The sequence below is a fragment of the Oncorhynchus clarkii genome, chromosome 10 (assembly GCF_045791955.1).
Source record: "Oncorhynchus clarkii lewisi isolate Uvic-CL-2024 chromosome 10, UVic_Ocla_1.0, whole genome shotgun sequence".
Taxonomy (NCBI): domain Eukaryota; kingdom Metazoa; phylum Chordata; class Actinopteri; order Salmoniformes; family Salmonidae; genus Oncorhynchus; species Oncorhynchus clarkii.
In genome coordinates, this window is record NC_092156.1 from 56,581,561 (window position 1) to 56,608,191 (window position 26,631).

At 41.1% G+C, this 26,631-nt stretch overlaps 1 protein-coding gene across 2 annotated transcripts in view; it reads right to left on the minus strand.

Annotated features, from left to right (window-relative positions):
• LOC139418806 (uncharacterized) overlaps positions 1–12,667 on the minus strand; it is a 26,885-nt gene extending 14,218 nt beyond the window's left edge. Inside the window, exon 1 of one of the 2 annotated variants that reach the window (XM_071168521.1) lies at positions 12,203–12,667. In XM_071168521.1, the coding sequence (XP_071024622.1) occupies positions 12,203–12,272 (70 nt within the window). In that variant the 5' untranslated portion in view covers positions 12,273–12,667. The remainder of the gene's footprint in view (positions 1–12,202) is intronic. The other variant, XM_071168522.1, reaches the window with a different exon arrangement.
• Positions 12,668–26,631: the final 13,964 nt, after the last annotated feature.

The window sequence follows — 26,631 nt, forward strand, 5'->3', positions numbered from 1 at the left end:
TCGCAGTGCTACCTGTGCCACCAGACACCATGGGTTCGAGCCCACAATTGGGCTCCCTGCGGGGTTTGGCCGGTAAGCATTTGGCCGGCAGGGATATCCTTGTCTCATCGTGCACTAGCCACTCCTGTGGCGGACTGGGCGCAGTGCACACTGACCAGGTCGCTAGGTGTACCGTTGTTTCCTCCGACACATTGGTGCGGCTGGCTTTCAGGTTGGATGTGCGCTGTGTTAAGAAGCAGTGCAGCTTGGTTGGGTTGTGTTTCGGAGGACGCATGGCTCTCGACCTTCGCCTCTCCCAAGTCCATACAGGAGTTGTAGAGATGAGACAGTAACTACTAACAATTGGATAACACGAAAGTAGTACTTTAAAGTATTTTTACTTAATTACTTTAAGCCTCTACTTACTCAGGTGTTCAAAGTGCATATCAGACCGAACGCCTAATGCTTCCTACACTCTAAAAAATGCTGCGCTGGAGCACTATAGCACATAACCAGCACTGGGTTATTTTAATCCAGCACTGCTGGGTTACGTGAATGACCCAACATGTTGGTTTACTTGATTTACCGCCAAAAATGTGGTTATTTTGACCTAGCAGTGGGTAGCTTTTTACTGTTTTGCTGGATTATTCTTATTCATGTATTTTTGACCCAGCAGTGGGTTAATTACTTTATTGCTAGGTTATTTTGTTTAACCTTCTCTCTATTACAAAATCTGTTCATTTGTAAATGTACAAATATTTCTAACAATAACAATCCATTTTACAACGTTACTACTGTACGCAGTCTGACATTCTCAAAATGACATATGGCCAATCATGACAAATTCTAGATAAAATAATGTAACGGCTGTCTTGGGTGGAAGAAGGAGAGGACCAAAGCGCAGCGTGGTTAGTGTTCATCTTTTTAATAAACAACTGAACACTTCAAAAATACAAAACAACAAAGTGACAACCGAAGCAGTTCTACTTTCATTTCTATCTACACACAAAGACTGAAAATAACCACCCACAAAACACAAAGGAAAACAGGCTACCTAAATATGGTTCTCAATCAGGGACAACGATAGACAGCTGCCTCTGATTGAGAACCATATCAGGCCAAACACAGAAATAGAAAATATAGAAAAACTAACAGACTGCCCACCCCAACTCACACCCTGACCATACTAAATAAAGACAAAACAAAGGAATAAAGGTCAGAACGTGATAAATAATTTATTTTAATTTTAAGATATACATTTTAGCTATAAAATGAAGTCATGCAAAAGATAAACAATGATGATGAAAGCCAGGCGATTGTCCCCAGAGTCAGAACAAAGGGTTTGGCATCTTGTTTTTTTGGTCACTTGACAGAGATATTCAGCCATATTGGTTCCAGCCTAGAATAGGATAGGATTATAAAACATTGAACTCACCACACTCTTGCACAAGCCTGTGTGATGGATGCTAATCTTCACTGAGTTGAGTCCATCCACTTTGTGCATGGTTTACAGCAGGGGTGGGAAGAGTACTGAAATATCCTACTCAAGTAGAAGTACTGTTACTTCAATTAAATTTGAGTCACGTAAAAGTAAAACTACTTGTGTAAAAAAATACTCAAGTACTAGTCAAAAGTATCTCATTTAAAATGTACTCAGAGTAAAAGTAATTGAGTTACATTTAAAGCATAAACATTGACCTTGACAATTAGCTAATGTTGCTAAGGTTATCTAAATGTTGTTACACATCTTGTTACAGATATGTCCATGCATTAAAATGAAAAAGGTAATAGAGGAAATGAATGTACAGTAGGAACTAGGTTCATTTATTTAATGATCTGCAAAAAGGAACATCTGTATGTAAAATATACAATTAACATTTCAAGAAATGAATATCAGTGGTGGAAAGGCTACTGAAATATCTTAATCAAGTAGAAGTACTGTTACTTTAATTACATTCAAATTACTGACTGAAAAATACTCAAAAGCACAAGTACTTTGAAAAGCTACTCAATTACAGTGACGAGATAATTTGTAATTAGTTACTTCCCACCTCTGGTTTACAGTATTACATAGTATTCAACATTACACATGTAAACTTACGCTACAATAAGATTTTTGGGCCTCACCAATGCTTGGACGGGCAGTATTATTTCCAACTCGTTACACTGGTGGTTGGATGAACACTCTTAGGATCATGTCATATTTAGTATCTGGGGGACAAATACATCACAAGGTTTTAGGGGACAGTCAAAATGGATAAACATTTGAGACACTACTTTCATTTCAATATGTGCACTCAGTACACTGGTGGTTGGAGAAGCACTCTCAGGGCCATGCCGTCTTAAGTATCTGGGAGACAAAGACAATGTTAGCTAACCCATTAAGTGGAGAGTCAAAATGGATAGCCTAAAAATGTGTGAACAATTGAGACACTCCTTTCATTTTAATATGTAGCTAGCTATAGCTACCTAAAGTAACTGTGTCTGCATCCAGATTGAGACTACCTAGCCAGCTAACTAATATAAACGATTAGGCGAAAAATCAGTCACTAAAAGCACGAGTTATATGCTTGCCAACTAGCTACAACCATGTTACATGAACTCAGAGACAGGAAATAGGCCTAGCTTAGTAAAATATATAGCTAGCTAGCTGGTCTAGAGAGTCAAACTGGGTGGGAAACCTAATGTTTGAGCTAACTTAACTAGAGGTCGACCGATTCAACGTCGATATCGATACCGATTATTGGAGGACCAATAAAAGCAGATACCGATTAATCAGACAATTTTATTTATTTATTTGTAATAATGACAATTACAACAATCTGAATGAACACTTATTTTAACTTAATATAATACATCAATAAAATAAATGTAGCCTCAAATAAATAATGAAACATGTTCAATTTGGTTTAAATAATGCAAAAACAAAGTGTTGGAGAATAAAGTAAAAGTGCAATATGTGCCATGTAAAAAAGCTAACGTTTAAGTTCCTTTGCTCAGAACATGAGAACATATGAAAGCTGGAGGTTCCTTTTAACAGGAGTCTTCAATATCCTCAGGTAAGAAGTTTTAGGTTGTAGTTATTATAGGAATTATAGGACCATCTCTCTCTATACCATTTGTATTTCATATATCTTTTGACTATTGGATGTTCTTATAGGCACTTTAGTATTTCCAATGTAACAGTATAGCTTTCTTCCCTCTCCTTGCCCCTACCTGGGATCGAACCAGGAACACATCGACAACAGCCACCCTCGAAGCATCGTTACCCATCACTCCACAAAAGCTGCGGCCCTTGCAGAGCAAGGGGAACAACTACTTCAAGGTCTCAGAGCGAGTGACGTCACCGATTGAAACGCTATTAGGGAGCACCCCGCTAACTAGCTAGCCATTTTACATCGGTTACACCAGCCTAATCTCGGGAGTTGATAGGCTTGAAGTCATAAACAGCTCAAGGCTTGGAGCACAGCAAAGAGCTGCTGGCAAACGCACGAAAGTGCTGTTTGAATGAATGCTTACGAGCCTGCTGCTGCCTACCACCGCTCAGTCAGCAATATAAAATTCTAGACTTAATTATAACATAATAACACACAGAAATACGAGCCTTAGGTCATTAATATGGTCAAATCCGGAAATTATAATTTAGAAAACAAAAAGTTTATTCTTTCAGTGAAATACGGAACTGTTCCGTATTTTATCTAACGGGTGGCATCCCTAAGTCAAAATATTGCTGTTACATTGTACAACTTTCAATGTTATGTCATAATTATGTACAATTCTGGGATATGAATTACGGTCTTTGTTAGGAATAAATGGTCTTCACACAGTTCGCAATGACCCAGGCGACCCAAACTGATGCATATACCCTGGCTGCTTGCACGGAACGCAAGAGAAGTGACAATTTCCCTAGTTAAAAAAAAATCATGTTAGCAGGCAATATGAACTAAATATGCAGGTTTAAAAATATATACTTGTGTATTGATTTTAAAGAAAGGCATTGATGTTTATGGTTAGGTACACATTGGTGCAACGACAGTGCTTTTCACGAATGCGCTTGTTAAATAATCACCCGTTTGGCGAAGTAGGCTGTGATTAGATGAGAAATTAACAAGCAGGACATGCTAGATAAACTAGTAATATCATCAACCATGTGTGGTTAACTATTGCGTATGTTAAGATTGATTGTTTTTTTATAAGATAAGTTTAATGCTAGCTAGCAACTTACCTTGGCTTCTTGCTGCACTCGCGTAACAGGTAGTCAGCCTGCCACGTAGGCTCCTCATGGAGTGCAATGTAAGGCAGGTGGTTAGAGTGTTGGACTAGTAACCGGAAGGTTGCAAGATCGAATCCCCGAGCTGACAAGGTAAAAATCTGTCGTTATGCCCCTGAACAAGGCAGTTAACCCACCGTTCCTAGGCGGTCATTGAAAATAAGAATGTGTTCTTAACTGACTTGCCTAGTTAAATAAAAGGTAAAAAAAAAATCGGCCAAAAATCGGTGTCCAAAAATGCCGATTACTGATTGTTATGAAAACATGAAATCGGCCCTAATTAATCGGTCAACCTCTAAACTTGACTACCTGACATGAAACAATGCACCACAAAGTAGAGTTAACGTTAGGCTTACAGAAGACAAGCTTTCTACAGGCACTGACATTGCTAAAAAATTGAAAAAATTACATTTTTGATACCACACACAGCACATAAAATAAATTGTTAGCTAGCCAGCTAAGTTAGCTAACGTTTTCTAAGTAGTTAACTGCCAGCCTGGGGACAGGTCGTCTAGATACTGGACAGCCAATAAATTAGCCGATACAAACAGTTCTTGAGAGTTTGAACAAAAAAAGCTGTTTGTGATTTCCTCGTGAACCGGCATTTGAGTTATGTGGTTGCAATATCAACAGCCGTTATCTCTGGTATATCTTGGTAAGACTAAGTTTAAATTGTGTGCTGCGCAGTGGACATATAATGCACAATTTCTCAGGAAAGACTGTCTGGCGTGGCAATACTCAGTATAGAAAACAGTCTGGCTCGCAAACTGGTTCTACAGGCCATGGTGAAAACATTTGCACACAAAAATAGAGGACTTCACGACACCAAGTTGTATTTAATTAGATCTAATTTACCTTGAATATTGCAGCCCATTTGTGTAAGGTGCTATCCAGATGAAACTTGTTGAGTTCAACATTAAATAGCGGGTGAATTTATCCTCAAGCCGATAACTTTTTTCCAATTTGATGTTTAATGTTTATTAAAGTTAGCAGCTAAATACGGTATATAGCTTTAGATTGTGCAGTGTACTATGACACAATCCCTAGTAAGCTAGTGTTTTGAGGGTGGACTGACTGTATTATATAGCATTAATAGACTGGTTTTACGCTCAACTTTCTATCCAAGCTGGGAGAGATCATGAGGACGGCTCATGTCATACAGGTTCAGGTAGCCCATACAGGACAGCAGTAGGGGTGCTTGGGTAAAATCATGGGGAAGCCAAGCCAGGAAAAAAAGACATATTACAACCTATGTGTTGTGATAATTGCATTGTTTGCTCTATAACCTGTTAGTTCATATGTCTTGACACCGTGACATGTGACCCTTTTCAAGAAGCTAGGTGTATTTCGCACTTCACTACTTCTCTTTTATTTTATTTTTCTAGGAGTGGATCAGCTTTAATAATGTGGATAGATTGTCGCCTCCATCAATGTAATTGTCTGCATCATTTCAAATCCCCCATATATTTTTGGGATAAATAAATATTTATACACATACACACATACACACACACACACACACACACACACATACAGTTGAAGTCGGAAGTTTACATACAATTTTTCAACCACTCCACAATATCTTATATCTTGTTAACAAACTATAGTTTTGGCAAGTCGGTTAGGACATCTACTTTGTGCATGAGACAAGTCATTTTTCAAACAATTGTTTACAAGCCAGATTATTTAACTTATAATTCACTGTATCACAATTCCAGTGGGTCAGAAGTTTACACACACTAAATTGACTGTGCCCTTAAACAGCTTGGAAAATTCCAGAAAATTATGTCATGGCTTTAGAAGCTTCTGATAGGCTAACTGACATCATTTGAGTCAGTTGGAGGTGTACCTGTGGATGTATTTCAAGGCCTATCTTCAAACTGAGTGCCTCTTTGCTTGACATCATGGGAAAATAAAATAAATCAGGCAAGATCTCAGGTCTCAAAATTGTAGACCTCCACAAGTCTGGTTCATCCTTGGGAGCAATTTCCAAACACCTAAAGGTACCACGTTCATCTGTACAAACAACAATATGCAAGGTACAAACAACAATATGCAAGTATAAACACCATGTATAAGTAAGTATAAACGAAGCCATCACACCGCTCAGGAAGGAGACGCATTCGGTCTTCAAGAGATGAACGTACTTTGGTGCGAAAAGTGCAAATCAATCCCAGAACAACAGCAAAGGACCTTGTGAAGATGCTGGATGAAACAGGTACAAAGGTATCTATATCCACATTAAAATGAGTCCGGTATCTACATAACCTGAAAGGCCGCTCAGCAAGGAAGAAGCCACTGCTCCAAAACCGCAATAAAAAAAAGCCAGACTACAGTTTGCAACTGCACATTGCGACAAGGATCGTACTTTTTGGAGAAATGTCCTCTGGTCTGATGAAACAAAAATAGAACTGTTTGGCCATAATGACCATCGTTATGTTTGGAGGAAAAAGGAGGATGCTTGCAAGCTGAAAAACACCATCCCAACCGTGAAGCACTGGGTTGCAGCATCATGTTGTGGGGGTGCTTTGCTGCAGGAGGGACTGGTGTACTTCACATCATGAGGAAGGAAAATTATGTGGATATATTGATGCAACATCTCAAGACATCAGTCAAGAAGTTTAAGCTTGGTCGCAAATGGGTCTTCCCGATGGACAATGACCCTGGCAAAATGGCTTAAGGACGACAAAGTCAAGATATTGGAGTTACAAAGCCATCACAAAGCCCTGACCTCAATCCCATAGAAAATTTGTGGGCAGAACTGAAAAAGCACGTGTGAACAAGGAGGCCTACAAACCTGAATCAATTACACCAGCTCTGTCAGGAGGAATGGGCCACAATTCACCCAAGTTAAACAATTTAAAGGCAATGTTACCAAATACTAATTGAGCGTATGTAAACTTCTGACCCACTGGGAATGTGATGAAAGAAACAAAAGCTGAAATAAATAATTCTCTAATATTATTCTGACATTTCACATTCTTAAAATGAAGTGGTGATCCTAACTGACCTAAAACAGGGAATTCTTACTCAGATTAAATGTCAGGAATTGTGAAAAACTGAGTTTAAATGTATTTGGCAATGATGTATGTAAACTTCCAACTTCAACTGTGTGTGTGTGTGTGTGTGTGTGTGTGTGTGTGTGTGTGTGTATATATCCACACACACACATATGCATAAAATTAGAAAAAAATGAACGTCCCTTTTTCAGGACCCTGTCTTTTAAAGATAATTCGTAAAAATCCAAATCTTCATTGTAAAGGGTTTAAACACTTTTTCCCATGCTTGTTCAATGAACCATAAACAATTAATGACCATGCACCTGTGGAACAGCCGTTAAAACACTAACAGCTTACAGACGATAGAAAATTAACATCACAGTTATGAAAACTTAGGACACTAAAGAGGCCTTTCTACTGACTGAAAAACACCAAAAGAAAGATGCCCAGGGTCTCTGCTTATCTGCGTGAACATGCCTTAGGCATGCTGCAAGGAGGTATGAGGACTGCAGATGTGGCCAGAGCAATAAATCGCAATGTCCATACTGCGAGACGCCGAAGACAGCGCTACAGTGAGACAGGACGAAAAGCTGATCGTCCTCGCAGTGGCAGACCACCTATAACAACACCTGCACAGGATCGGTACATCCGAACATCACACCTGCGGGACAGGTACAGGATGGCAACAACAACTGCCGATTTACACCAGGAATACACAGTGGAAGCACAGAGCCTGCACAGAGCCCTGACCTCAACCCCATCAAACACCTTGAGGATGAATAGAAGCGCCGACTGCGAGCCAGGCCTAATCGCCCAACATCAGTGCCCGACCTCACTAATGCTGGGAGTAAGTCCCAGCAGCAATGTAATGGAAAGCCTTCCCAGAGGAGGGGAGGCTGTTATAGCAGCAAAGGGAGGACCAACTCCATATTAATGCCCATGATTTTGGAATGAGATGTTTGACGAGCAGCTAACCACATACAGTGTGGCTCTTGAACGTCTTCATTCTCAGTTAAGACATTCATGTGAGACACTTACACCCTAAAAAACACAGCTTTTTTGTCCCACACTATGACATCACACCTGCGGGACAGGTACAGGATGGCAACAACAACTGCCGATTTACACCAGGAATACACAAATCAACCGTCAGTGCTCAGACTGTCCACAATAGGTTGAGAGAGGCTGGACTGAGGGCTTGTAGGCCTGTTGTAAGGCAGGTCCTCACCAGACATCACCGGCAACAACGTCGCCTAGGGGCACAAACCCACCATCGCTGGACCAGCCAGGACTGGCAAAAAGTGCTCTTCACTGATGAGTTACGGTTTTGTCTCACCAGGGGTGATGATCGGATTCGCGTTTATCGTCAAAGGAATGAGCGTTACACCAAGGCCTTTATTCTGGAGCGGGATCGATTTGGAGGTTGCCTGGGGCGGTGTGTCACAGCATCATCGGACTGAGCTTGTTGTCATTGCAGGCAATCTCAACGTTTTGCGTTACAGGGAAGTCATCCTCCTCCCTCATGACCCTCCAGCAGGACAATGCTAACAACAGGTGGGGCTAAGGCTTAAGAGGGTGTGAACAATGCTGAATAAGTCTCGACAAAGAAGAGCTCTCCAGTAGGTGTACCAAAACATTCAAGGTACATTTTCTCAAAAGTGGGGTTACAAGTTTATCAACATTCAAAACAGAATTACTTTCACATTGTTCCTCACCTGCATTGCATGATATACCATTTTCCAGCTCTGAGTCTGTACTTTTATCCAATGTAGAAAAAAATGAACATTTAAAATGTTGCCATATCAGACTGAATCCAGTTCTATAGGCCAGGCCTATAAGGCTGAGACATTAAGAAGACACAATGATAGAATACATTTAACCACACCTTAATTTTATCAAAAACCGTAGAGCAATATCTGTCAGGTGAAGTCCACAAAACATAATGCTTATGACAAACAGTTACATGACCTACAGCATGGTCAAGCAAGTTAATGTTTCTGACATTTTCGGACTACTAAACAACTGTTGATTTAGAATCACAGAGTTATCACAAGTCACAAAGAAAACAGGTGCTGCCTCCACTATTCAAGCACCATTTCAACATCAGAATCATCTAATCAACTATGCTTAGTCTAAAACAGTGACAACTAAAATATATATATAAAAAAACATGACTTGCCTAGTTAAATAAAGGTTAAATAAAATAAATATGATGTGGTTGTCAGTGGTACGGATTTGCGTGCTGGCATGCAAGTTGAACAAAACATATTGACTCACACTACTTGTAGAGAAACGCCAATGACATCCTCCTCTTTCATGTTGGAAACGGTCATACAGTAGGTCATACAGTAGGTCATACAGTAGGCCATACAGTAGGCTAAACGCTTTCAGGTTTTGTTGTTCTAGGCTGCCTGGCTAAAATGCTTGCTAGCTGTTCAAACTTCCTTTCATTGGCAATGATGTGTCAGACCAGCTAGTTTATGTTAGCCTATAGTAGGCCTATAGCATGTAAATATTGTCTGTCCTCGGTTGCAACACTCACTTCCGAGTTCCTGCCTCTGGAAGCAACGCCAACGCAAGAACTGTTCATTGGGAGCTTCATGAAATGGGTTTCCATGGCCGAGCAGCCACACAAAAGCCTAAGATCACCATGCGCAATGCGAAGCGTAGGCTGGATTAATGTACATTTCGCCATCATTGGACTCATTGGAGCAGTGGAAAATGCGTTCTCTGGAGTGATGAATCACGCTTCACAATCTGTCAGCTCTACGGATGATTCTGAGTTTGGCAGATGCCAGGAGAACGCTACATTCCCGAATTCATAGTGCCAACTGTAGGTTTGGTGGAGGAGGAATAATGGTTTGGGGATGTTTTTCATGGTTAGAGCTAGACCCCTTAGTTCCAGTGAAGAGAAATCTTAAACTACAGCATACAATGACTTTCTAGATGATTCTGTGCTTCCAACTTTGTGGCAAGAGTTTGGGGAAGGACTTTTCCTGTTTCAGCATGACAATGCCCCCGTGCACAAAGTGAGGCCCATACAGAAATGGCTTGTCGAGATCGGTGTGGAAGCACAGAGCCTGCACAGAGCCCTGACCTCAACCCCATCAAACACCTTGAGGATGAATAGAAGCGCCGACTGCGAGCCAGGCCTAATCGCCCAACATCAGTGCCCAACCTCACTAATGCTGGGAGTAAGTCCCAGCAGCAATGTAATGGAAAGCCTTCCCAGAGGAGGGGAGGCTGTTATAGCAGCAAAGGGAGGACCAACTCCATATTAATGCCCATGATTTTGGAATGAGATGTTTGACGAGCAGCTAACCACATACTTTTGGTCATGTAGTGTGGCTCTTGAACGTCTTCATTCTCAGTTAAGACATTCATGTGAGACACTTACACCCTAAAAAACACAGCTTTTTTGTCCCACACTATGACCAGAGGAACATCACATTTGTGGTGGGCTGACCAGTGATCAGACCATGACCTTTTAAAAAAAAAGTACATCGCCTGTTCCAATGACCTGCCTTTCGCTCTTCCATGTGTCAGACAGCCTCTGACCACATAATCACAGGAAACCACAAACATTTCCTGTTTAATTTCCCACTCAAATGTAGCTTAAATACCACTGAGTCTGAATATTATTTTTACCTATTGACCTTTAGATATTGATATCCATGATGACCTTTAGATATTGATCTCCATGTAAAATAATGTCACGATTCTTCCAGTTTTTGGCCCCCTCTCTTGCCTATTCATTGTATTGTGGTTAAAGTTGGTCCCTCTCCGGTTGTTGACCATACAGACAGGGCGCTATGCGTTTTGAGCGTAAGAAGAATAAACATTTTTGTTGCACCATATCCCTGGATGTCATTGAATGTTTGGCCGTTTGGAAACCTTGAGTGTGGACTATAGTACCAAACAACCCCATCACTGATCCTTTTTTCATTTTCCATTGGTTTTGTCTTGTCTTGTATCGCACCTGGTTCCAATCCCATCAATTACATGTTGTCGGTGATTGTTTTTCGTAAGTGTTTGTGCACATTTGTTCTGGCGTTCGTAGGGTTATTTTTTACCCATGTTATTATTGTTATGTTTCCCAGTGGTTTTTGTTTAATAAACTGCGTCGTTGGAAACACAGTTTCTCTTCTTCGTCTGACTTCTGATTTCTTCATTTTGGGGATAAAGCCATGCCCATTGTCCTTCAATGATTCATCATTGTTGAGGGAATTCCCAAGTCACAACACCATGAAGTTGCATGTTTTACTTTTCAGACATCAATCGGCAGGCACTGTGAGCTCTGTCAGTTGGCCAAAATTTGAATAGATTGCAAATTAGTTTCAAATGACAAGCTACAGTCTCAGAGAACTATAAAAGGTTGTCAGCCTGTTGTTTCTAAAAGATTATTAATCTCTCATCTAAATGATTCTATGAATCAAATTATTGGCATACTCTGTAGTTGGTGTATAGACCACAAACTTTTATATCCTACAACTCTTTCTTCCCACGAAAGAGCTCTGTTTTTAGAAACTAGTCTCTGTCTGTATCTATCCCGTACTGTAAATATTTGTCTAATGCTCGGACAGGATACAGGAGGATAGAGAGAGGAATGTTATTTTGGAATGAGTCTTAGCGATAGGCTAAATGCCACTGTTTAAATGTGGCACAGTTTAAATGATTTAGCATTTACAAATTTGACCATATTTAATAAGGGGGAGGGGGAGGGGGATTAGGAAAATTTCCATTTTGTCTGTGCTCAACGCACTATGGCTGCTAGCCTCTCTTATCAGGATACACAACAAACATACAAAGATAGACCTAAATGTTTTTTCTTTCCAAAGTTACTAATTAATACATTGAACATTTAAAAAAATATAATGTTTAGGCTACTTATCTATCATCTCCCACTTACACTTTTAGTTAGTGCAGCAAATCAGTAACAACAAAAGAAACATACCATTAATGAGAAAATATAGCAGCATGAACATCAGTCTGGCAAGCCTTCTCCATCTGAACAAATGGTTCATTGCTATTAATCTCGAGCTGTTCAGTGGTGCGCACTGTGAAGAACCTGAAAGATGTGATCTTGTCGTTGTACAGAGGAGAGAATAGACTTAACCAGACCAGCAGCCCTCTGTGGTGTATTCATTAAGACGATTCTGTTGCAAAATGTTTCTTAAACAGAAGCAAACAGAAAGGGGAGGGACCTACCTGAATTTATCCAATAGAAACTGCTGTTTTAGTTGCAGCTGTTTGGACTAATGATTACACCCCTGATCTCATCACCAGCAGTGCTGTAGCTGCCAACCCTGTCAGTAATCACATCATCACAGTCAACATCACAACACCCTGTGAAGATGGAGGACTTGGAGAAGACGTATGTGTGAGAAATCATATAATTCATTATTGCCATCAGCTCATTGGACTATAATACCCATTCCTCTTGAGACGGGGAGCGGTTAGTAGATTTGTTGTGTAGTGATGAACCAGTGTACTATAGGTTGTTAAAGAGCACCTTCTAGTGGAGAAAATTTAGAATTTCACAGTGAACTGTTAGCACAATTTTGTATGGTATGGTACCTTATATGTTCTATTATGTGAGGTATATACACTGAGTGTACAAAACATTAGGAAAACCTATTCTTTCCATGACATACACTGAACAGGTAAATCCAGGTGAAAGCTATAATCCCTTATTGATGTCATGGTCTCCTGTTAAATCCACTTCAATCAGTGTAGATGAAGGGGAGGAGACAGGTTAAAGAAGGATTTTTAAGCCTTGAGACTATTGAGATATGGATTGTGTATGTGTTCCATTTAGAGAGTGAATGGGTAAGACTAAAGATTTTAAGTGCCTTTGAACAGGGTATAGCACTGGGTGCCAGGTGCACTGCTTTGAGTGTGTCAAGAACTGCAATGTTGCTAGGTTTTTTTACACTCATCACTCAAGAATGGTCCGACACGCAAAGGACATACAGCCAACTTGACACAATTGTGGAAAGCATTGGAGTTGACATGGGCCAGCATCCCTGTGGAACGCTTTCGACACCTTGTAGAGTCCATGCCCTGGCGAATTAAGGCTGTTCTGAGGGCGGGTGCAACTCAATATTAGGAAGCTATCCCTAATGTTTCATACACTCAGTACCTTCAGAAACTATTCATATCCATTGACTTATTCTACATTTTGTTGTGTTACAGCCTAAATTACAAAAGGATTAAATATATTTTTCTCTCACCCATCTATCTACACACAATACCCCATAATGACAAAGTGAAAATATGTTTTTAGAAATGTTTACACATTTATTGAAAATTAAATACAGAAATATCTTATTGACATATTCACACCCCTGAGTCAATACTTTGTAGAATCATATTTGGCAGCAATTACAGCTGTGTCTTTCTGGGTAAGTCTCTAAGAGCTTTGCAGACCTGGATTGTACAATATTTGCACATTATTCTTATTTATCAAGCTCCTTCAAGTTAGTTGTTGATCATTGGTAGACAGACTTTTTCAAGTCCTGCCATATATTTCCAAGCCGATTTAAGTCAAAACTGTTATTAGGCCACTCAGGAACATTCAATGTTGTCTTGGTAAGCAACTCCAGTGTATATTTGGCCTTTTGTTTTAGGTTATTTTCCTGTTGAAAGGTGACTTTGTCTCCCATTCTGATGGAAACAAGGTTGTCCTCTAGGATTTTGGTTTTGCTTAGCTCTATTCCGTTTATTTGATTCTAAAAAAACTTCTAAAACCTTGCCGATGACAAGCATACCCATAACATGATGTAGCCACCACCATGCTTGAAAATATGAAGAGTGGTATATAGTGATTTATTGTGTTGGATTTGCCCCAAACACAACGCTTGGCATTCAGGTCATAAAGTTAATTTCTTTGCCACATTTTTTGCAATTTTACTTTAGTGCCTTATTGCAAACAGGATTCATGTTTTGGAATATTTTTATTCTGTACTGACTTCCTTTGTCATTTAGGTTAATATTGTGGATTAACTACAATGTTGTTGATCCATTAAATTCTGTAACTGTTTAAAGTCATCATTCACCCTATGGTGAAATCCCTGAGGGGTTTCCTTCCTCTCTGGCAACTGAGTCAGGACGGACGTCTGTATCTTTGTAGTGACTGGGTGCATTGATACACCATCCAAAGTGTAATGAATAACTTCACCATGCTCAAAGGGATACATGCAATGTTGTTTTTACCCATCTACCAATATGTGGCCTTTGTGAGTTATTAGAAAACCTCCCTGGACTTTGTGGTTGAATCGGTGTTTGAAATTCACTGCTCGACTGAGGGACCTTACAGATGACTGTATGATGAGAGATGAGGTAGTGATTCAAAAATCATGTTAAACATCATTATTGCACATACTGTAGAGTCTGATGGATACTGGGTTCTAACTTCTAAACTTGGAATAGGGTTAATTATCAGGTATCCTATTGAAATATTGAGTGCTATTGTCTAGAGGGTCTACACCAGAAGTTAATGCTTATCTGTAGGAGGAATGTATATGGTGGGTGCAATTGAGCTTGGAATGTGCTGATTGCAGGGAAAATGATCACATGTGGCAGCACTGATAAGGGGAGAGAGCCGTGGATTAGTGATGAAGGGGGTCGAGGTCAGGTCACGTTAAGGGAGAAGGATCAGTTTATTGCCTGCGCCACTTAATTTCCTGCCTGGCAACAGAGATGTAGTGTTTGGAGAGAAGGAGGAGATTCCACCCCAAATTGGGGTACATATACCACCGCTATTGGAAATGTGTTTTGGTCGGTTCAGCTGTTCGTTCCTTTGGGATGAATAAACTTGGTTTAAGCTTTCATAGTGTCCATTGAGTTCTTACACAAATATTTAGAACCTAACAAGTCCATACAACTTATTACGTGACTTGTTTTCATAGCTTTCATAGTCTCTGTCAAGCTCTTGCTCTAATATTTAGAACCTCACAGTTGGGGCTGAGAGCAGGGTTCACCACGATTTGCAGTTGAACTAGAGATTTCGGATCAGTGAAACAGGAGCCGGCACCAGAGACAAGGTAGGCACAGTTCTGACACCTGTTATCACTAATTCTGACATCTTGGGGAGATCTGAACCAATTATAGAGTCTGAACCAATTATTGGATACGGACCTATAAAGCCTGAGCTTATTCAGCGGTGAGGTATATGGTCCCGGAAGGTAATCCCAAACAGGTTGGTACCTGTATAGGGTAAGTCCTAGGGGGTACATCCAGAGTGGGTTAGTTAATGTGACTACTATAAAGTATAGGGTAAGTCCCGGAAGGTAAGCCCGAGCAGGCTGGTACCTGCAGAGGGTAAGTCCTAGGGGGTAACTTTCGAATTGGTTGGTTCCTGTGAGTACTATAAGAATAGGGTGAGTCCCGGAAGATAAACCCGAGCAGTCTATACCTGCAAAGTCCTTCCGGGAGTTGGTTCCCTGCTAAACCTGTAGTGAGAGGGTGAAAGTCTCAGCTGCAGTGGCTGTGAGGCAGCATAGTGCCAGTGGATGGATAAAGTGTCTGGTGGAGAGCCTCATCCATGGCTAGAAAAGGAAAAATATAGCATGATTAGAGTATATGAGCAGTAGCAATAAGGAGATGGTTGTGCCCTATTGGTGCGGTGAACCGTGACAGATTATGTGGAAATAGGAAGACAAGTGTGAATTATTTTGGTAATGTGTGTTATCAACAACAGTGATAGTGAACTTTGGACTATGGCGCCAACAGAGATGGTCGCCTCGCTTCGCGTTCTTAGGAAACTATGCAGTATTTTGTTTTTTTATGTATTATTTCTTACACTGTTACCCCAGGAAATCTGAAGTCTTATTACATACAGCTGGGAAGAACTATTGGATATACAGTGGGGCAAAAAAAGTATTTAGTCAGCCACCAATTGTGCAAGTTCTCCCACTTAAAAAGATGAGAGAAGCCTGTAATATTCATCATAAGTACACTTCAACTATGACAGACAAAATGAGGAAAAAAAATCAGAAAATCACATTGTAGGATTTTTTATTAATTAACTTGCAAATTATGGTGGAATTGAAGTATTTGGTCACCTACAAACAAGCAAGATTTCTGGCTCTCACAGACCTGTAACTTCTACTTTAAGAGGCTCCTCTGTCCTCCACTCGTTACCTGTATTGATGGCACCTGTTTGAACTTGTTATCAGTATAAAAGACAGCTGTCCACAACCTCAAACAGTCACACTCCAAACTCCACTATGGCCAAGACCAAAGAGCTGTCAAAGGACACCAGAAACAAAATTGTAGACCTGCACCAGGCTGGGAAGACTGAATCTGCAATAGGTAAGCAGCTTGGTTTGAAGAAATCAACTGTGGGAGCAATTATTAGGAAATGGAAGACATACAAGACCACTGATAATCTCCCTCAATCTGGGGCTCCACGTAAGATCTCACCCCGTGGGGTCAAAATGATCACAAGAACGGTGAGCAAAAATCCCAGAACCACACGGGGGGACCTAGTGAATGACCTGCAGAGAGCTGGGACCAAAGTAACAAAGCCTATGATCAGTAACACACTACGCCGCCAGGGACTCAAATCCTGCAGTGCCAGACGTGTCCCCCTGCTTAAGCCAGTACATGTCCAGGCCCATCTGAAGTTTGCTAGAGAGCATTTGGATGATCCAGAAGAAGATTGGGAGAATGTCATATGGTCAGATGAAACCAAAATATAACTTTTTGGTAAAAATTTAACTCGTCGTGTTTGGAGGACAAAGAATGCTGAGTTGCATCCAAAGAACACCATACCTACTGTGAAGCATGGGGGTGGAAAGATCATTCTTTGGGGCTGTTTTTCTGCAAAGGGACCAGGACGACTGATTCGTGTAAAGGAAAGAATGAATGGGGCCATGTATTGTGAGATTTTGAGTGAAAACCTCCTTCCATCAGCAAGGGCATTGAAGATGAAACGTGGCTGGGTCTTTCAGCATGACAATGATCCCAAACACACCGCCCGAGAAACGAAGGAGTGGCTTCATAAGAAGCATTTTAAGGTCCTGGAGTGGCCTAGCCAGTCTCCAGATCTCAACCCCATAAAAAATCTTTGGAGGGAGTTGAAAGTCCGTGTTGCCCAGCAACAGCCCCAAAACATCACTGCTCTAGACGAGATCTGCATGGAGGAATGGGCCAAAATACCAGCAACAGTGTGTGAAAACCTTGTGAAGACTTACAGAAAATGTTTGACCTCTGTCATTGCCAACAAAGGGTATATAACAAAGTATTGAGATAAACTTTTGTTATTGACCAAATACTTATTTTCCACCATAATCCTACAATGTGATTTTCTGGATTTGTTTTCCTCATTTTGTCTGTCATAGTTGAAGTGTACCTATGATGAAAAGTACAGGCCTCTCTCATCTTTTTAAGTGGGAGAACTTGCACATTTGGTGGCTGACTAAATACTTTTTTGCCCCACTGTAAGAGCAACGTCAACTTAGCAACATTACAACCAGGAATACTACTAATACTAAATTCGAGCAAGGGTTGCCTTCCAGAGAGACATCAGATATTGTAACATTCTCTGTTTCACGGAAACATGGCTCACTCGGGATACCTTATCAGAGTCGGTACAGCCACCTGGTTTCTTCACGCATCACGCGGACAGAAACAAACATCTCTCTGGTAAGAAGAAGGGCGGGGGTGTATGCCTTATGATTAACGAGTTGTGGTGTGATCATAACAACATACAGGAACTTAAGTCCTTTCGTTCACCTGACCTAGAATTCCTTACAATCAAATGCCAACCTCATTATCTATCAAAATAATTCTCTTTGATTATAATCACAGCCTTGTATACCCCTCCCCCAAGCAGACACCCCGACAGCTCTGAAAGAACTTCATTGGACTCTATTTAAACTGGAAAACACACATCCTGAGGCTGCATTTATTGTAGCTGGGGATTTTAACAAGGCTAATCTGCGCGACCCGGGCTGGCAAAATTCTGGATCATTGCTACTCTAACTTCCGCGACGCATACAAAGCCCTCCCTCACCCTCTTTTCAGCAAATCTGACCACGACTCCATTTTGTTGCTTCCATTCTATAGAAATAAACTTAACAGGAAACGCCAGTTTTCAGGCCTGTTCAACGCTGGTCCGACCAATCTGATTCCACGCTTCAAGATTGCTTCGATCACGTGGACTGGGATATGTTAAGGATAGCCTCAGACAACAACATTGATGTATACGCTCATTCAGTGAGCGAGTTTATTAGCAAGTGTATCGGTGATGTTGTAACCACAGTGACTTTTACAATCTTCCCCAACCAGAAACTGTGGATTGATGGCAGCATTCGTGCAAAACTGAAAGCCTATAACCACTGCTTTTAATCATAGCAAGGCGACCGGAAACATGACAGTATACAAGCAGTGTAGCTATTCCCTCCGCAAGGCAATCAAACAAGCTAAGTGTCAGTATAGAGACAAAGTAGAGTCACAATTCAACGGCTCAGACACGAGACGTATGTGGCAGGGTCTACAGTCAATCACGGATTACAAAAAGAAAACCATCTCCGTCGCGGACACCGACGTCTTGCTCCCAGACAAAATAAACAACTTCTTTGCTCGCTTTGAGGACAATACAGTGCCACTGACATGGCCCGCTACCAAAACCTACGGGATATCCTTCTCCAAGGCCAATGTGAGTAAAACATTTAAAAGTGTTAACCCTCGCGAGGCTGCCGGCCCAGACGGCATCCCTAGCCGCATCCTCAGAGCATGTGCAGACCAGCTGGCTGGTGTGTTTACGGACAGATTCAATCAATCCCTATCCCAGTCTACTGTTCCCACATGCTTTAAGAGGGCCACCATTGTTCCTGTTCCCAAGAAAGCTAAGGGATCTGAGCTAAATGACTATCGCTTTGTAGCACTCACTTCCGTCATCATGAAGTGCTTTGAGAGACCAGTCAAGAATCATATCACCTCCACCCTACCTGACACCCTAGACCCACTCCAATTTGCTTACTGCCCCAATAGGTTCACAGATGACGCAATCACACTGCACACTGCCCTAACCCATTTGGACAAGAGGAATACCTATGTAAGAATGCTGTTCATCAATTACAGCTCAGCATTTGGTGGTGAGGGTAGTAAACAACATCTCCACCCCACTGATCCTCAACACTGGGGCCCCACAAGGCTGTGTTCTCAGCCCTCTCCTGTACTCCCTGTTCACACATGACTGTGTGGCCATGCACGCCTCCAACTCAATCATCAAGTTTGCAGATGACACTACAGTGGTAGGCTTGATCACCAACAACGACGAGACGGCCTACAAGGAGGTGAGGGCACTCGGAGTGTGGTGTCAGGAAAATAACCTCACACTCAACGTCAACAAAACAAAGGAGAGGGTTTTCATTGGGCCTTGGGAGGGTTTTTCTCTAGAAACATTATCTTTAAGTGTCCTCCGAGAGGGAGGTTATTAGAGAACTTACTGGATGATAGCTTGGTTCAACCATGACATTTTTGTTGTTGTTTTACCATGTCATCAGAATTTTTATGTTAAATCGCATCAATACATATTGATTTCTGGATGATACGGTACAAGTAATTGCATACAAGGCTCGTGGTCTGTGTCTTGCATTAACACCCAAGAATGAAAATGAAGGAGTCTGGCATAGAGACCAGCATGACATGGGCATAGAACGGAACGGATGGATGGTTCTGTCCCCAGTTTTAGTCGCATCATGGATGGTGATGAAATTATTAAACATGTACTTTTTCTCTTTCCCTCTCAAGTCAATATGTTTTTAGGTGTTGTGGAATGTAAGAGTGGTCAAATGTATCTGTAGCAGGAGGCAAGGTGCACATGAGGCCTGTGTTTGAGTCAGAATGTTTACATAAGGCTGTTAACTGGGATGGAATGTGACTGGGGTGGAGATCTGTGGGGGCTCGTAAAATTGAGGTCGGGATGATAGTCTCTGGGACTACGATACCACTCTGTATATTGTTACAGGAGATAGCTGTCCTCCCTCTCTTACGAGCTAACTGTGCACAGTATCGGGACTATTACACATACCCAGATCATGGTGAAAGTAGCAGAGATAAGGTATCGCATTTCAGACACTATTGTCAACTTTCAGGGAACCTGTGACTCAGAGTTTTGCTAGGTTGGATATTCTTTCAACGTCATTAATCTCTGCCCCATTTATAACAGCCAGCGAACACTTAACAGATTCCATGCAGTAGTTATTCTCACGGCAGCTGCTCTAGGGACAATAATTGAAGGAGGATATAGTAATAGCATGTAACTGGACTATGGCGCAAATTAGGGATTTTGAGGTATGCGTCATGGGCAGTGTCAGTAGTAGCAGGGGTTACTTTAGTAGCATTGTTGGGATATCATTATGAGGATTCATGTCACATGGCTTGGTAGCTGGTAACTGGGAGAATGATGGGAGTAAGCCTGTTCTTCACATGTCACAAATTAGTGATCTGGCCATAATGAGAGAGTCTATGTTGTCCTGTTGTCAGGAAGTGACCCATGTGTAGCAGTGTGTATATTCCAAGGGGAAAGCGGCACATTAGGAGGAGGAGATATACCCGAGAGCACAGGCTGAATTCTGGAGATTGAGTGTACATAAAGATAAAGTGTTGGGACAGCGTTGGTCTGGTCCACACACAGTATTCCTTGCAGCACCTGCAGCTGTAAAGATCATTATGTCTCTCCTCAGTGGGTTCACACTTCTCACGTGAAGTGAGATCCAGCTGCATAATGGGTGAGCTTGAAGACGCCATGACAGAGGATTTGGAGCTAAAGAGAGAGAGATAGATTCCACTGTAGACATGTAGATGGGTTGGGTCTGGGAGCCACTTTAAACACCATAGTTGGTTTGGGTTAGCTGCTTTATTGGTCAATGCATCATATACAATTATAGATGTTGGGTTAATTGTACTCTAAACAAAATGTTAGATGCATTGATGTGAAAGCATATACAGTGCTGAGTTACCTCAAGAGGATATAGCGCTGATTAGGGATTTGCACTTGCCTATCAGGTGACGTGCCTATCAGGTGGCAATGGAGGAAGAAGGAGGAAAAAATGGCAAATGACATGGCTTGGGAACACCTCTTGCATCCTGTGGTCTGATGGGGAAGACTGGGCAAAAGCATGAGGAGGCTTTTTAGGGCTTTCATTTTTGCCAAACTAAGCATAAAAGTATCCTGAAAGCATAGTCAGGTGAAGAGAGAGTGGGAATTGTCATGTTATCAAACATGACAAACTTTGGGTATGACAAAGTGTCATACCCAAGATGACTCAAGCCTATAATCGCTACCAAAAGCACTCCAACGAAGTACTGAGTAAAGGGTCTGAATACTTATGTAAATGTGATATTTCCTTTTTTTTTCTCATACATTTGCAAAAATGCCTACAAAACTGTTTTTGCTTTGTCTTTATGGGGTATTCAGTGTAGATTGATGAGGGGAATAAAACTATTGAATCAATTTTAGAATATGGCTGTAACATAACAAAATGTGGAAAAGGTCAAGGGGTCTGAATGCTTTCTGAATGCACAAGGGTTTCATTCAAGCTTGGGTTCTGAAGGCACTGTATTTCATGTATTGTATTTGTTTTCCCCCCACACAACACAAAACCACAGAACAAAGATGAGAGGCATGGAGAAATATACTATCCTGTTATCCTTTGAAAAGCAGAGAGCAAAGTTACAGAGAGAAAGTAGGTAGGTTGAAATTGAGAACCAATGGACTTGTAACACAATGCTGCTTGGAAGAGTCTTTGGAAACTCCCTGATTTGAGGCTGGGCTGCAGGTGGCTGATCAAAGAAAACATCTGCCTCAGGAATACGTTTGGGAGGAGCAGACAGATTGTGGGAAGGTTGGGGGCTCGTATGTGGTAACCAGATATCTGTGTGGGTGTGTTGTGTCGGCTAACTCAGCCTGGTGAAACCTAGAAGATTGTACTTGGTATGAGTGGGGGGGATAAACAAGCTGTGTAGGGGGCTGAAATTTGCCTTGGCAAAGAGCTCATCAACTGCTTTAACGTTTAAATTAATAATTGACCCTGTCCACAATCAGACATACAGTGCTGAATGTATCATTAATATCATATTCGCATATAACTTTATCGGTACCTGACTCTCTCATTCCCTTCATAAGTTAACCTGGTGTGTGTTGCAATACAATAAAAGTAGCATTGTAGCATGACTTGACATACAGTATAATGAACTTTTGTAAAGAAAGGTAAATCCCAAAATGTGTAATAATATGTAAAGGTTTTTGCTTTCAGAAAGACTCTATGAAAAAATATTTATTTTCAAAGTGTTATTCAGAAGGTTGTTGTGGTTGATCTGATGTGTTTACATTGAATATGATATCAAGGTGTTTTGACACTTGAACAGGTTATTCTGGTGTATCTCTAGATCAGGGTTTTCCAAGCTCAGTCCTGGGGCCCCCCCTGGGGGCAGGTTTGTTTTTCCCCGAGCACTACACAGCTGATTCAAATAGTCAAAGCTTGGTGATGAGTTGGTGATTTGAATCAGCTGTGTAGTGCTATGGCAAAAAACAAAACTTGCAGCCAGGGGGAGGGGGCCCAGGACCGAGTTTGGGAAACACTGCTCTTTATGACACATTGATAAAGCCATCACCTGCTGCTTATCTATTGCATCATATTTTCAATCAGCCTATGAAATATGATGCGTTAGACAGAAAGAAAAACTGCCTGAAGGCCAGGGTATCAGGTCAGGGTATCAGGCCAGGATATTATGTAGATTACCATGAAGGTTACTGAAGGGGTATTATATAGAGTATAGTGAAGGTTACTGAAGGGGTATTATGTAGATTACAGTGAAGGTTACTGAGTGTTAATGTCCATTAGAGAGAACGGTAAATGGTAGTTCATGTTTCAAGACAAATGCAGTTAAAAGGAAATGCTCTAAAAAGGGCAGCTGCTACATCTGTTCAATACTGTGGGGGAGTAAAGAGTATTACGCTTGTTGCCACTATCAGATCAGAGTAGCATGTCTCTTTCTGTAAGCATGGTGTGGTCCTGATAGAAATGTGTTGTATAGAACATACTGTACAGACACCTCTTCTGTACATCACTCTGCAAAGTTCTTTGAATAAAGCTCTGATGTTCTGATCTATCTAAAGAAGAGTAGAAATGGACACTCACAAGGCAGGTATTTATGTTTTAGAGGTGTGAGATCACTCCCCCAAAGTCAAAACATGATTAGATTTTTTTTTTACAACCAATGTAGTGTTTTGGAAAAGGTAGGAAATGTTTGCTTGAACACAGGATGCAGGTCAAATAAAGTGGCTTATCTTCCAGGCAGTGTCATTACCCAGTCTCTCTCTCACTCGCACACACACACACACACACACACACACACACACACACACACACACACACACACACACACACACACACACACACACACACACACACACACACACACACACACACACACACACACACACACACACACACACACACACACACACACACACACAGCTTGGCTTATCTGATGCCAAGTACAGAGACACTAGTGACAAAAAGTCTGCAAGTACAGAGACAGGTACCCATAGTAACAAATGAGTCCTGAGTGTTTACAGAACCTGTCCAGGGGGGTGAGGGTTTGTATGCTTCTGCCAGTTAGTCGCACCTCACATTCGGCCCATATTTACTTTCCTCTATGTGACTTCATAGATTCATTTGAAAGAGTGCAAGTTGACATTGATTATGCATCTAACTCCTAAAAAACAAACAGATAACCAGGTTAGTAAAAATATTTGGCTGATTGACAATACAGCAGCTTTAGCAGCCCTCATGTCTACAACTGTTGGCTTTAGCTCTGTGTCAGTGGGTTAATGTGGTATTGAGTTGCACAGACCCCCTGAGTTTGATACCAGGCCTGATGTCATTGCAACCAGTTTTGCTCATATGATATGGTTTGGTTTCACAATGAGAAGCCACACAGCTCATATAGTATATAGTAATGCCTTTGATCACCTGTGTCTTTTACAGTATTTGCAAAGTCTGTGGACTTTTAAAGCTTGGCTTCGTGGTTCCTCCCAACACCTTTAGGAATGGTTCCAGATGTCTTGTGTTGACTGTTGAGTTCCCTACTGCAGAACAATGAGAATAGACAGGAGAGCATCCGCCGTGGTCCTGTTCTCTTCTTCTGGCACAAAGTTTCTAATAAAGAAGCATAAAATACTTTTTATTTTTTTTGCTTTCCTACCCCTTTAATCTCCCCTCTCTCTGTCCCTTCTTGCTCTGTCCTTTCCTCCCCTACCTCCCTCACACTCCGTGCCGAAGAGGAGCGAACAGACATACCAGAATTGGAGTCGCGTAGAGACAACCCTAACCTGACATCAGTTAATGATTCACTCCAGTTACATTGCATGGCTGCCAGCAGGGATGTTGAAGCAGAATGAAGGAGCAAAACTGAAGGAGTAAACTCTCATTCCTTGAATCCATAGCTGCCTCTATGAGTTTGAGAGTGGTAACATTTCTCCAGAGACATTTCTCCAGAAACACAACTCTATGTTGTGGTTTTAATGTAGCCCACTTCTAGGGTCAAATAGGAGAGACAACTGTAATTGGTTGGTGGATTCTCTATTTAGTGAGTTTAAGTGTGCGTGACCTTTTGTCCTGTCACTTTGCATGCCAAGCAGCTATACATTTCAAATTTGAAAACAATTATGACTGTAAACAGTGAATTACTAACTTTTTATTTAAAAATCCTGTTCAATTTCAAGCGTTGTTTAGAAAGAATGTTGGCCTTCTCTTCAAATCCTTTTCCTCCATCTAGTGGTTGAATGTTTTTATACTTCAGTATACTTGTATACTGTACATAATGCACTGTGTTTCGCTCTGAGACAGTGTACTGTGAATTGTGTAAGTGTATCTTAAATAATGTGCAACCAAAATGTTCTCTAACCTTTCTATGCCTTAGACTGTGGTCACGCATTTTTGTGCCAATGTACTATTATTATAACATTTGTCACGCCCTGACCGTAGAGCTTTTTATGTCTCTTTTGGTTTGGTCAGGGTGTGATTTGGGTGGGCATTCTATGTTATTTTTTCTATGTTTTTGTATTTCTTTGTTTTGGCCGGGTAGGGTTCTCAATCAGGGACAGCTGTCTATCTTTGTCACTGATTGGGAACCATACTTAGGTAGCTTTTTCCCCACATGGTTTTTGTGGGTAGTTAATTACTGTTTAGTACCTTACAGGACTGTTTCGGTTATGCTCGTTGTTAATTTTGTTATAGTGTTCAGTTTTAAATAAAGCATGAACACTTACCAAGCTGCGCTTTGGTCTGATTCCTCTTCCTCATCTTCAGACGACGAATACCGTTACAACATTATTGTGAGTTAAAATTAAAACATTTGTATAATTTGCCATGTCGATGCTTTTCTAAAATTGTTTAAATCACATTTGGTTGCAAAATGAGAGCCTCATTTATCAGCCTGTGTATGTTATTTATGTTCATTTTAATATTGTTAAATTACTGTATTGTTGATTTTTGTATTGTAGATATGTTGTGGTAGAGTGTCATAATATGTTATGTACTGTTTTATTTTATATGTAAATGCATAATCGTGATTGGACCCCAGGAAGAGTAGCAGTAGGTTGATATCGATATCAACAAACTATGTTGTATCGGACATTTCAAACAACAATCATAGCTAATTAGAAAACAGTCATGTATTTAATTTAAGAGAATTAACGAGGCAAACTTGGGGCCAATTGACTGGGTACGACGACATTAGAGAGATGTGGCTGATGTGAAACGTTATTCTGTGAGGAACTATTAGCTGTTGATGTCCTCGCCTCACATGGGTGACGTCATCACGTTTTGTTAAATAAAAGACCTGCCTTTTCTCATTTGGGCAAAGGTCTGCCCTCTCTCCTCCATAACCCGGAAAGTGGTTGGGTAGTGGTTACTAGGCAAACAGGAGGCGGTCCTCCCCACCTTGATAGCCTTTTGGCGATGAAGTACAAGTGTATCCAACCTGAGTCCTTATGGAAGAGTTTTGAAATCTGCCACACCACATTTAAATCAGCTTGTTTTCTCGAAGGAGAAATCATGCAAACATTTTAAAACGATTATGCTACTCATCGTTTTATGTATAAAATGTCTTGCACAGCTAGTTAAATTAGTTTCTCTCACTCTATACATTTATTTTGGGATTCCATTTGCCTGATGACGTGCGACGGCGTCTCATTTAATCCAAGAACATTTTTGCCCACTGTCCCGACGCCACGCAGGAGTTGAACAAATGCAATTGAGAACAAGCCCCCTTGTGTTTATGCTAGAGATTTCAATTTTTTTTTTTGCTTGGGCTGCTTCGCGTTGCACTGACTCCGCCTGTATCGGCCATTCGCACACGTGG